This window comes from Penaeus japonicus, unplaced genomic scaffold, assembly GCF_977035675.1.
Source record: "Penaeus japonicus unplaced genomic scaffold, GWHDUDI00000001_assembly GWHDUDI00000021, whole genome shotgun sequence".
In the NCBI taxonomy this organism is placed as follows: domain Eukaryota; kingdom Metazoa; phylum Arthropoda; class Malacostraca; order Decapoda; family Penaeidae; genus Penaeus; species Penaeus japonicus.
The window spans coordinates 9,193,272-9,206,596 of record NW_028234423.1 but is presented as its reverse complement, the minus strand read 5'-3'; the positions used below and the strand labels follow the sequence as shown (position 1 = coordinate 9,206,596).

Genomic DNA, 13,325 nt, shown 5'->3' with positions numbered 1-13,325 from the left:
CTTTTTTTTTTATTCCATTACAACCTTAATGTTAGCAAAAGTTTTCTAATAATTTCAATGTTATTTGCATTTTGTTTTGTATTTCCATCAATATTCTTACCATACTGCTGGATTCATTGTCCACAGTTTTAACATATAAGAGCCCACAAGATTTCTCATGCATATATAAATTCAATAGGCTTACATCGTAATATCATTTCCTTTTTGTTCTTGATTTTCATAAATGCCAAAAGACTACCTTCTTACACTTCTTTCACATAGCCATTGTGATCCTGTATCGGATGCGTCAATCTTTCACCATCCACCATGGATGGAGTCTTGCCAATGGTTATTTGAAAGTGCGACACTCCGCCATAAACGGCGGTCAGTGAAAAATAAATATGCCTGAAACATCACTAACAGTCAGATATTTTAGAGATCTTCGCACATCACAAACCAATGCCTGGAAGTGGAGAGTGATGGTAGCATGTTTTTTCATATAAAATAAAATAAATAAATATAGATGAAATTTACTTATATTTAAGTAGTAACAATAATAGGGATATATGAAGTTTGAACATTTATTATCATAAAAGTCTGTGTAGTAACGGGTTAATGTTTTACTTTGGAGCATGGTATGTTTCTTGAAGATATTGGTATAAAGTACTGCATTACTCAAGCATATTCATACATAAATTACCACTTTTATAACCATACTTTAGTAATAAAAAATCCATATTTTAATAATAAGAAGTATTACATCTAATGTTTGAAGACATTGTGGAATAGTGATAAAAACAAACAGAACAGACAATGAATTTAATAGGACCGAAATAAAAAATAACAAAGAAAACAGGCACATTTCATGTATATATATGACATTTCAAACATTTGTAATAAGAAATCATGATCAAAAGATGAGGAACGTGTTTCATTATGTGAGTACCATAAAGGCCTGTATCTGAAATCATGTTCCAGTTTTGTAATAATTTTACCAAATAAGATATCAATAATGGAGAAACTGCTTGAGCATGCGCCTCATGTGCAAACTTCTAAAGCATGTACTTTAATTTTTTTAACAAGTTAAAATAATGCTTCATTAATTAATTAATTAGTTTCTTCTGACTGAATGATGCAAGTATCTATAATTCCAGAAGAGAACCATTGAAACATGAAAATAAATAATTCAGATATCATTAAAGACAATTGCAACATAAGTAAGCATGTTAACATTTATACCTTGATCTGTCAAACAAGTTTGCTGATAACATCAACATTTTGACATCAAATATTGTAATAAAAAATCTCAAATGATTACAGCTATACAAAATACTTGAAGTATTTATGGATCAGAAACAGATCTTCATTTCCAATCATTACACCATGAAACAATGAAGTAGAAACCACAAGCATATGTATAAACAAACATACTTGCTATATTGTGCTACTAATTTGTTGAGAATAAAAACTAAGTTACTCACTAATGTAAGAACTTGGAAATATGTTTCCTTTTTTTCAAATAATACATTTTTGTTTGTAAAGATTCTCCTTAACCCTTGAATTCTCCCAGCAAAAATACATTTTACTAAGCCTCATTTCTTAAAACTAAAAAGGACACTAAAATAAGTTTTCATATACCAAAGATGTTATATTTCCAATAATGGTACAGTATATCCCCAACAGCACTGAGTAACCTTTAAAGATATAGCTAGTCTCACTGGGTACCCGAAGGCCTGCAAAAGAGAAAATGAAGCAATAAGAATCACATTAGTTTGATTTTTTTTTTCACATAATTTCACTTCACTTAAAACAATATCAAAGAATTTTCCTTTTGGAGTGATTTCTTTAAATTCAATAGACATATATAAAAATTCAAGAAATAAACAAATTATTACAGCAAAAATAGAATATATAAAGCAAAATAAATGCAAACTTACTTGGCCCATTCAACACTCAGAATCAGATGGTCATAACCATATCCATTAAGAACCTGTATAGCCTTAGCAGCATCTTCCCGTCTCTGTTGAAGAAAATTTTGTCAACGATTATTCAAATACAACTGCTACATCAATAATTCAGGGTCATATAGTAATATAGGAGAAGGCAGAGGGAAAGAAGAGGGGGTATAGAGGAATGAACATATATAGCAAGAGAAAAAGAGAAAAAAAAAATGCAAAAGAGAAGGGTAACAGAGAGAAGAGAAAAAGAGAAAAAAAAAATGCAAAAGAGAAGGGTAACAGAGATGAGAAGAAGAAGAGATCATAATGAATAATGGAAGAAGAAGAAGAAGAAAGAAGAAAGAAGAAGAAGAAGAAGAAGAAGAAGAAGAAGAAGAAGAAGAAGAAGAAGAAGAAGAAGAAGAAGAAGAAGAAGAAGAAGAAGAAGAAGAAGAAGAAGAAGAAGAAGAAGAAGAAGAAGAAGAAGAAGAAGAAGAAGAAGAAGAAGAAGAAGAAGAAGAAGAAGAAGAAGAAAGAAGAAAGAAGAAGAAGAAGAAGAAGAAGAAAGGAGGGTGAAAAGGAAAGAACACACTAGCAACCATCAGTTCATGCACGACATTGAAAAAATCTCACCTTGAAATTGATGAAAGCAAAGCCCTTGGACTGGCCAGTGTTCTTGTCCTTGGCCAAGAAGATACGGCTGATGTCTCCGAAGGGGCGGAAGAGATCCTGCAAATCCTGTTCTCTGGTGTTCTCCGAGAGATTGGTCACACGCACAGTGGCAGTCTCGTCTGTGGGAAATAGTTTTCATTTTAAATCGCAATTCTCCTCTTAACCCACTCACGCCGGATGACGTGCTGACACGTTTCGTGGTTTTCGTGTCTGACGCCGCCGACGAGATATCTGGCCAAGGCCGGCGCTCGGGGTGAGCGAGCGGGCAGCCCAGGCTCGCGGCCCGTGCGCCCGAGAATCTCGAAGCGTTCAGATGATGCGTTCGAAAACCTCGGTATAGCGACCGTGCAAAGCCGGAATGGCCCCGGCGTGAATGGGTTAATAACATTGAGGAAGATAAATGTAACAGGTTGATATAATGGTGCTAGGACTAAAAACACTTCATCTTCACTACACACAATCAAAGTAATCTAATCAATCCAAGTCAAATATAAATAAACTTATAATTCATGCCTATTCCTAAAATTTTCCAGTACCAACCTCTGCCACGAGACGACATCATGGACTCGCCCTTCTTGGAACCTCCGTCCCTCATGGATGGCGGGATGTACTTGCCCTGCGTCACACCGCCAATCTTGGGCTTCTCTGCCGGGGTGGCCTGGGCTGGGGTCTCTTCTTCTGTTGCCTCTTCGCCCTAAATGTAGAAATCATCATTACTACTATTTTCACTGTCGTTACTATCTTTATCGTTATCATCATCACCATTATAAAAATAATAATAGTAATCATAATAACAATGGTAATAATGATAATAATAACAATTATCAATAATATCATTAACCCTCTCTGGACGGGTGGTACACTACTGTACCGCTCATTCAAAAGCCCAGTGGCCGGGCGGCACAATATTGTGCCAGCCTTTTAATTGATTTAGGCCTAAGCACTCGAAAGCCCCGGCATTGTGACATTCAAGGCTGGAATGCCCCCGTCGTGAATGGGTTAATAGCAGCAAAATGAAGATGATGATGAAGATGATGATCCTTCTTACCAGTAGAGATGATCGCAGGGGCTCCAGCTTGTCCTTGTAGGGGCACTGCTTGGTCCAATGGTCCTCCTTGCAGAGACGGCACTTCACCTGGCCCTTCTGCTGGTCAAGGAGCTTCTTCTTAATCTCCTCTTGCTCATTCTGCTCCTCATCTTTGTTGCTCAAGAACTGGGGTTGTTAGAGGAAAAAAGTCAGAGAGGTCTTCCATTGCCTCAAGAACAATTTTTTCATTGGCCTTTGCTGATTAACACTGCTACATTCAGGCGACCAACCCCAACTACATACTTTACTTTTCACCATCATCTATAGCTTTGTAGGTATATCAAGACTAGCGTGAGATATTCTGCAACATTACTTTACACTTTCAGAGAAAAATTGAAAGGGAAAAAAAGTTAATACAAAGAGTAAACACATTTAAGAGACTGAAAAGAAAATACATCCCAGATCTCTCATCAAACTCTCCACAATGACATACGTGCATGAAGACATCCTCGGCAGTGATTGTAGTGGCTGGGTTCGGTCCAGGTTTGTCATTCTTGCTCAGCCCGTACTTGCGCCAGGTCTTCCTCTCCGCAATGGTTCTTGCTACACGGTGCTTCTCAATGCGGTAAGAGCTGACAATCTGTGGTAAGATAAAGAGTTTAATTCTGGTGAGCAAGCGTGTATAAAACAGATTTCTTCCCTCCTTTTTTCTTTTCCTTATCAACAGCTAAATTGTTACTCTGGTATCTCACAGGGAAAAAATTATAATAGGATTAAATCAGGATCAAAATTTATATTCTAGTATGAGTATACAGTAAATTATCTATGATTGGACATGACCTCCTCTATGCATCATCTAAACCAAGAGGTTGAAATCCTCTAAGTAATTTTCAATCTCTCTCTTACTGACAAAAGTATGGGGTGAAATATCTTTATTTCTATTAATTAAGAAAATTTATATCCACTTTCTACATCCCCTAATAAAATAAAATTACCCACATATCAAAAGAGCATGAAACAATAGTAATACCATAACCATATATGATATTCCTTTCAACACAATAGAAATAGGTCTGTATGAAAATCAAACTCCTTTTTTTCAAATGAATCAGGTACATACCTATCAATCTATTCTTTGTATGAACTGTCCTTGTATGAACTATGGTAGCAATATCAATACTACAATCCAGTAAAAATGACAACAGAAAACATTCTACATGCATTCTTCCCCAAACATACCAGTCATTTACATCATGATATTACTAGATATTAGCCAAATTATTAACTGTATAAAAAAAGACATACAGTACATATCTGTAAGTTTGACATGTATCAGACAAATATCATATTTTGATTCAATATCACACTTCATACACAACTCATTTTATGCTAACCACATATATTCAATATCATTTTATTGCAGAAGGCAACTTGATTTAAGTACTAAAGTTTTAAAGTATAGGTCATACAAGAAAGTAATGTGTCTTCTTCTGTTCCAATTCTTGAATATTCATCATCTCACTGCTGGTCCTTTTAGAACACTATTTATTTCCTTATGTCATAACAGAAGCAAGAATATATATGTAACATTGTAGCAATATACTGTATTTGCTGGCTTTTAAGATGCAGTTTTTCCTAAAAAATATGTATGCAAAAACTATTCTCCATTCAATATATCCTTATTTCTGATGGGAGCACTGGAAGCACAAGGCTTATGGCTAACTAGTAGGAGTTCCGTACCTAATAAATAGAGATATTAATTTTGTATTTCTAAAAGTAATCAATTACAATCTATATCAAGGAAAATAAAGTCAAAAGGTTACAGAAGTTCCTTAGGACATAAAATAGTTACAAGGCTTGTGACTGGAGGCTGATAAAGCTAACAACATATCAGCATACCTGCCTCCCTATTAACCCATTCCCAACAGGGCTATTTCAGCTTTAAATGACCGAAATGTCAGGACATTCGAACACATAAGCTTAACGCGCCAGGATTCTCAGCTGCACTGGCCGCAAGTGAGCACTGCCCAAAAATCCACTAGACATGATATCTAGTCACCTGTCGTTAACAGGTTTTAAAAAACTGTACCAGTAAATACTACATTGGTAACTAGAAAAACTGCTCATTTTAACACATCAATACACTTGAGCTATAAATATATTCCCATAAAAGATTTGGAAAATAAAAAGAAATGTCAAATATCAGTTGTCACTTCCTTTGAACAGACAACAAAAATAAGTGATAATGCTGCAGCCCAGTCCTCAAATGGGGCATAAATAATACGCATATACACAGAACTTTAGACTATTTCTCATTTTCATAGCCAAAACTAGTAACAGTACATTTCCCTTGTAACCAGATGTAGAGGTTTACAGATTGCCAAAACAAACTCTGTCATAAAATTGCACTGAATCTTAGTGTCACTGACTTTATAAAAATAAACTAAGCATGCATACTGAAATATATATATCTAATCTTGTCTAATATTTCCTTTAAAAAAATATGTTCTGTAGTTACAGCACAGGCAATAGCTTTTCTCCAAATTGCACTCACAGAGCACAAACCAACACACCCACATAGCCTTCTTTAGGTCTCAAAATTCAAGACCAAAATTAAAAGACTAGGAACACAGTTTACATACCTTAACTTTCTTGCCTTCATCATTCATGCTATATTCTGTAATGGTCTTCGAAGTTCCATCATTCTTCTCCACTGGTGGAGGGAGATTTCCTCCTGAAAGAGCATTTGTATAAACACAAGTGAACATCAAGTTGCAACACTCTGCTCATGGAATGTTAAACAACAGCTTAAAGAAGGTACTCCTATTTCTTCATTATATGATTCTTTGTTGGTATTTCAGTCCAAAATTTTTATGTCAAGTAATAATACTCTCTAAAATAAGTACAGGCAGACCAACAATGTTTTAGTCATTACTAAAAGGATGGTATGGAGAATGTCAACACCCTTCAAACTTCACAGATCTAATTATTTTTGTTGGGTAATCCTCAAACATTCCATTTAATTGGAAAATATACAAAAAATAAAATAAATGACACTGTTTTCCTATTTGTTCACTTTCACTTTTGCCCAGACCACAGGTAATATTAGTGTCACTTTTGGTTTTGAAAGAGCATTTTTTGGAGGCATTCACTCATACTAGAAAAAAATGCATAACAATCTTAGTCTAAAACACTGACACCCTTCCAAAGCCAAAATGCTACTTTTGCTACAGTTACCACATGATCAAAATAAACACACTATAGTTGTGCCTTGAAGATACTGAAGGGACATATTCAGTGGGTCAGAGTAGTAAAACTGAATTACTTTCATTAACCTTCCATTGGTTTGGCAAAACATTTAAACCTACACAGTCCTGAAACCAAGAGTGCCAGCAAATTAAAGGCATATCTGTACCAGTTATATGTTAAAGAAATGGCACTGAGGAAAAAAAGTTCTATGCCACAACAAATTATACTAACCTTCCACTTCTTCCACTTCATCTGCCCAACTGGACTTCACTGTCCTGAAAAAAAATAAATAAATGGTCATTAGGCAATTGAAAATCATAATATTCATCAAAAAAAGAGATGAAGGTATTTACTTTCCAACAGTCTTTTTACCCACTTACACAGGGTGACATATCACGTCATTGGAATATTTTGCTCCTGCACGATGACCTCCATTTATAAAGACATTTATGTTGACTTGTGAAAATAATTATAACAAATACATAGACCTCCTATTATCACCCTATTGAATCATGCAGGTTAAAAGTACTCTGAAAAGCTGGGAGAGATCTTAAACTTAGTCACTACATGTGCTTGCTATCTAGCCGGCGGGAGCAGCATCAGCCAAATATAAGCTCCAGTATGAATGGATCAACCCACTGCAGACAGGGTGTCATACATACACATCAGCACCAGTTAGGCCTAGAAGACAGGTGACAATGCATACATAACATAACATCGGGTTCTGCTCACAGTTGCAGTGCGCTCACTGGCACCAGAGCTACAGGATTCCAAAGTCAGCTTAAACCCTTTTTTTTGTGATGGATTTAGGGTAAAATATTCATTAGGGAAGTAATTTTCCTCATCCCTCTTGGTCGTAGCTAGTGTCAGCAGTATCACAAATCACCTGTCATGACTGCCAGTTAGGTTGTTAGGTGCCCTGTCCGCATTGGGTTAAACACAAATTAATCCTACATATTACAGTTTAAAGGCATATTTTTTTTTTGTTCTTTCAATACAATATACTCTTTAAATTTCAAAGAGAATGATAACCCATTGGCCACAGTTTCAAATAAATATTTGTGCAGTAGGATGGCTGGTTTACATTGTCTGGCATGGTGCCATCCGCATCTCTGAGTTTCCACTGTCACCTGGTGGTTACTGACGTAGCTGGGCACTGCATTGGGTAAGGACCAAGCTCAGATCGAGTCAACACTCGTTGGCACATTCTCTCACAAGTCAGCACACGCTGACACAGGCGGGCTCGCCTCAGTGCATACAAGCCCAGTGTAGCTTCTGCTCCGCAAATCTGGCTTATCCTTAGGTAGCACAGGAAACACCACTCTCATATACTAATATCATAATATCAGTAAATTTCCAGTATCATACAACCATTAAATCTCACAATTTAAATTTTTGTCTGCTATTCCATCTGATGTGTATTACGCAAATCTGCTATCGTTTTCTACTGCAAGCGACTTTTTCTGGAATTGTTAAAAGTCCCAATACTCAGAGAGCATATGAAGTATATCATGGAGATTATGGGGTAAAAGAAGCTGAAATGTAACATGTATGTAATACAAGCACATAAAAAATAGCAAAAACATTTAGAATCATCTACGTCTGCCATTAATCAAGATCTACAAACCAAAGAAATAATGAAAACTTGTTGGAAATGTTAAATTTCTTGAAATAAAATCGACAAAATACATAATCATAAAAGGAAAGACACTTTCAACTAGAAACAATAGTTTTTACAATGGTGTAGTAACACACAAACTAGTTGACATACCACAGATATGAGTTACAGGTCAGTGTAAGCTTGATATCATACAATTAACATCATGAGCAACTTCAAATAAATGTAACACTTGCACAGCAAACCTGCTGAATAACTTCTTTATTAACCCATTGCAGATGGGGATAAATTTGCTTGCCCAGTGTCCAGGATAGGTTTTATTTTAGAGAGAGGCAGCTTGAAGCAACATAATTTGAATCTTTCCACTCATTTTCAGTTATTCATTGGAAAAATAGAGCGTTTTTTGTGTTTTATTTTTTGTGTTTTATTGAGTTTAGAGACATATGTACCATATGACAGGCTCTATCAGTGCTCCAGTTGAGTAAAATTGTAGTATATGATCCATATTAGCTCATTATTTTCTTTATACTTAGTGTAATAGAAGTATTGCTGTTTTATGGGAGGACAAAAAGCAACTTTATTTTTTCGTATTTTTATGCTGTCATGAACAAATACGAAACATATAACCACCTACAATAAAGATAACATGAGGAGATAGGGAAGAGGAATGAAACCTGTGCTTGTGACTGTGAGTGCCACAGTAAAAGGCATCCATATTAGCACAGATGCACAATTTAGAAACTAGGTATGGATTGAGTCACCCTCCTCTTCTTGTTCTGCCTACACAACCTTCATCGGCGGTACTTAAGAGCAAGAGGTCGTCAACCTAGTGTGTCTATAAAGATAGTGCTTGCTGGAGACTGCGGATGGGTGCCATTCAAGGCTCTCTCTCCTGTTGGTGCCAATAAAAAGTGGTGCCATCTAGATTTTGGACGTTAAGTTAGCTCGATATTATGGTAATTACAGTAATTATGACTGCAGTTGCCATCATCACTCACTCCTTTTTCATAGCACAATAAAATAGCACAGTGACTCAAAATCCCCGAACGTCATGTACTTCATGACGCCCGTCGTCAGGCCAAAGCTCCTATGTCATGTATGTAATGACAACCGTCTGGAATGGATTAACAATTTGCAGATGAAGTGTTCTAGATGTAAATTGTCATATAATTTTCATTTTATCTACTACATGTACTATTTTCCTTGTATTTTCTGGCAGTACAAAACTTAACCTATTCACTAATAACACCTGCAGAAAGATATGAATGTGGTCTTAATTATATCTATATGTGAAAGTCTTTGACTAACCTACCATAGGGGATGTACCCGCTACTCAGGACTGCTGCATGTGCTGGCCTGGACCCACCCACCCATACCCACTTTACACACACATCCACTTTACACACACACACACTGCACCCACCCAACCAAAACATCCGACAACCAGCTATAACTGTACCTCCCTACATTTCCTATTTGAAAGGTTTTTCTATACTCATAGCAATGTTCTTTAGGTTATTTGTAGCCGTTAGTTTGGCTATTCTCGTGGTCCTATTCTGATATACCATAGCTTAAATTATACCACAACAATAAAACACTTACTTTTGCAGATCCTACTATATATCCTCCATTGCGTAAAATCACAAGAGCCAAATAAAACATATTTTGGAAGTAATACGCCCGAAAACATAATGCTAAAAGAGAATGGCCCGGACCAGCTTGCACACATTCACTCCAACCCTCCGTTAATAAAATCTCATTATGTTCAATCCAGAGCATTTTTCAATAAATGGTACCAAGTCTATGGATACATTATAATCCCCGTTCAATCCCCAACAACATATAAGGCAACTTACTCCTCTGCAGCCGGCATTGTTGTTAAAACAGTCCAGTCGCCCGCCTGTCAATGTGTGCCAATGTTTACCTCGGCGGCGAGAAAGGACTGAGCAGATGGTTCTCTTCTATATTTTTTGGATCATTTTCAAATATAATTCTTTATAGGTTGATGATTTCTTGCAATGTTCTGTGAAGTATTTCATTATTTTATCATGGCATATGATTGTTTTTAAGTTGTTCTAAGTATGATTATTTTGCTGTTGGATTTACCATGGTAAAGTCTGGCTTCACGTGACGCAAAGGTTTTCTCAAATGAAATCGGAACAAATGATATTATAGAATTTAGGTAGAAAATCATAAATGCTAAACGTATTAAAATGTGATGACACAGAGCATAATCATTACGCATGAAGGAGAAACGGTACTCAAATCCTGTAGAAGATATGGCAGCCTTTAATAAACTATCACGTTTAGGATGGGAACACCCTTGCAGATATTGCAATGGTACGCAGGGAAGCTCAGTGAAGATTGTTTAGGGAAATATGTCACTAGCGTCTTGAGCAGAAGGCAAATGTCCTAATTGTGTACATATTTCCCGTAATACATAAAAAAGACGAAATGCAGAAAAATGCAAGCAACTCTTCCCCCTTTGGACTCAGTTTTACTTCCTCGATTTAGAGAATGAAACCAACTTCCTAAGACTTCGAATAAAAAATAAGGCTACACAAAATACACTTCAGCATTTTATCCCATCAGTTCCAGCCGCGGCACCGTCTACAGTGCAAGCTCCAGTTGTAACTTCAAACCCAGCACCAGCTTTAGTTGCAGCCTCACAAGTAGAAGCAGCTGCAGTAGTAATTCCAACAACAATAATAACTGCAAGTGCAGCTCTAGCAGCAGCAGTTGTAGTTCCAGTTTCACCTGCAGCACCAGCACCAGTTCTATGAAAAAAAAATATGTAAAAATGGAAATCTGCTGAAAATGCTGATACAGAAAGTAGATCAAATAACGGCCACGATGCAACAGCTGATTGCACTGCAGCTTAGAATGACAAGTGGACTCAGTCGTTCCCTTTCTTTCCCCAGTTATTTTTTATTATTATTTTTTTTTTGGACCGACCCATTTATATGACTGGTTAAGCCAGCCTTTCTTGTACCGATGTATAGGTAATTTCGTATGAAGCCAGTGTTTACACAAAAGTCTGATTTGGAGGTAGCGTGATGGAAATGGACAGCCGAGACCTAAGGCTCGAATGTTTCATTAAGAGTCCGAATCTCAGTCCAATGTGAAAGCCAGCTCAGGCAACTGATTAAAAACCTTTAAGTAAAGCGCAGTTTAACACCTCGTACCTACTTTTCTCTAAAATTATTTGATAATGGTCCAATCAGAGGATATTTGGTCTTGGCTGATCCCCAAAGGATGCGTCCACACTGACGATATTTGGTCGCTAAACAAGTTCAAAACACAACCATAGACAACGTGGTTGACATTTGGATGCATATCCATATCCGTGTATGTAAAAGTACTTGTAAGAATATTGTTAACATGAGTCTGTTGCTGTTGACATGTGTGTGTCTACCAAACAGCGTTACCAACATATCACCCAGTATGTCTCCAACACTATATCATCGACAACTTTATAGGTTTTTGGCTTCTTAAAACATCATATATTCTTTTATTCGGCATTGTATTTGTTCGAGTGGAACGAGAGGTCCACAGTCACAACTTTGGGGTTTCGCGTTTCTGTCTAATAGAAAGTAGGGAATATGGATGTACTCTTCTTGCATATATAGAAAATCGGACATACACACACACACACACACACACACACATACACACACACACACACACACACATACACACACACACATATATATATATATATATATATATATATATATATATATATATATATATATATATATATCTGCGGGTGGGTGGGTGGGTGTATATTTACGCACACACACGCACACGCACACGCACACACACATGTATATATGTTTATATATATATATATATACATATATATATATATATATATATATATATATATATATATATATATAAATACAATTTGGAGTTTTTTTCTAAATCCATTTGATCATACAAATAAAACAGAGTTACATTACATTTAAATTTATAACCATTTAGTACTTTGATGTGGATGATGTACAATGTACATATACATATGTGCGTGTGTGTATGTGTGTAGGCATGTGTGTGTCTGTATGCATATATGTGTGTATGTGTATATTTATATGTATGTATGTGTGTGTGTGTGTTCCTCTCTATCTCTCATTCTCAGTCCCGTATCATTTTGCAGGCATTTATTTATTTTGTTATTTGACCGTGGTTATCATTCTAACATTTGAATAAACACATTTAGTTGACGGTCATTATCAACAGTTTTTGAAACAGTATTCATAAATGCTAGTCAGTTTAACCTTCAGGTAATGCCCCTACTCAAAGTTCAGAGAGAGAGAGAACAAAAAAAAAAGAAATATTTATGGCCATCCATATCCCACAAAATGTCCTTTATCCCACAACCCATACAGTAGATAAGGCATAAAGACTTATAATCACACAGACTTATCACCAGTAAACACACACCTATGGTAAACACGTAATTAAGATATCATTAAGACTCAACAATAGAAACTAAGATAATCATATTGAGAAGAGAATCATCATGCAGACTAAAATTTTACAGGCAAAAGGTTATCACAAGTTCATACCAAGTACAGTGCGAGATTGCCATTTTGTAAGATTCCGGTCAATTTCGTTGGTTACTCCTGCATACGGAGATAGTTGTAATAAACATCAATGGAATTTAAGAACTTTAAGAGAAACACATTGAAGAGTCACCAATGTAGAGTAACTATTTTTATTCGGTTAGTTTTAAACTTGGACAAAATGATGAATATAACGTACTTGATACCACCGTTCACATCCTGCCGAAGATAAGATAGTCCAACTCATGTAGTCTTCGTGAAGTGTTGAGACAACA

General features: G+C 36.1%; 1 protein-coding gene across 1 annotated transcript; it reads right to left on the bottom strand.

Moving 5' to 3' along the window:
- Window positions 1-1,606: 1,606 nt before the first annotated feature.
- On the bottom strand, window positions 1,607-10,408 carry eIF3g1 (eukaryotic translation initiation factor 3 subunit g1). Its single transcript, XM_043009570.2, has 9 exons — window positions 10,339-10,408; window positions 7,096-7,139; window positions 6,258-6,349; window positions 4,109-4,255; window positions 3,637-3,801; window positions 3,129-3,282; window positions 2,550-2,707; window positions 1,917-1,999; window positions 1,607-1,712 (listed from the first exon to the last, which is right to left on the bottom strand). The coding sequence occupies exons 1-9, from the start codon at window positions 10,353-10,355 to the stop codon at window positions 1,694-1,696; spliced, it is 879 nt and encodes a 292-aa protein (XP_042865504.1). The 5' UTR covers window positions 10,356-10,408; the 3' UTR covers window positions 1,607-1,693.
- Between the last annotated feature and the right edge of the window lie 2,917 nt (window positions 10,409-13,325).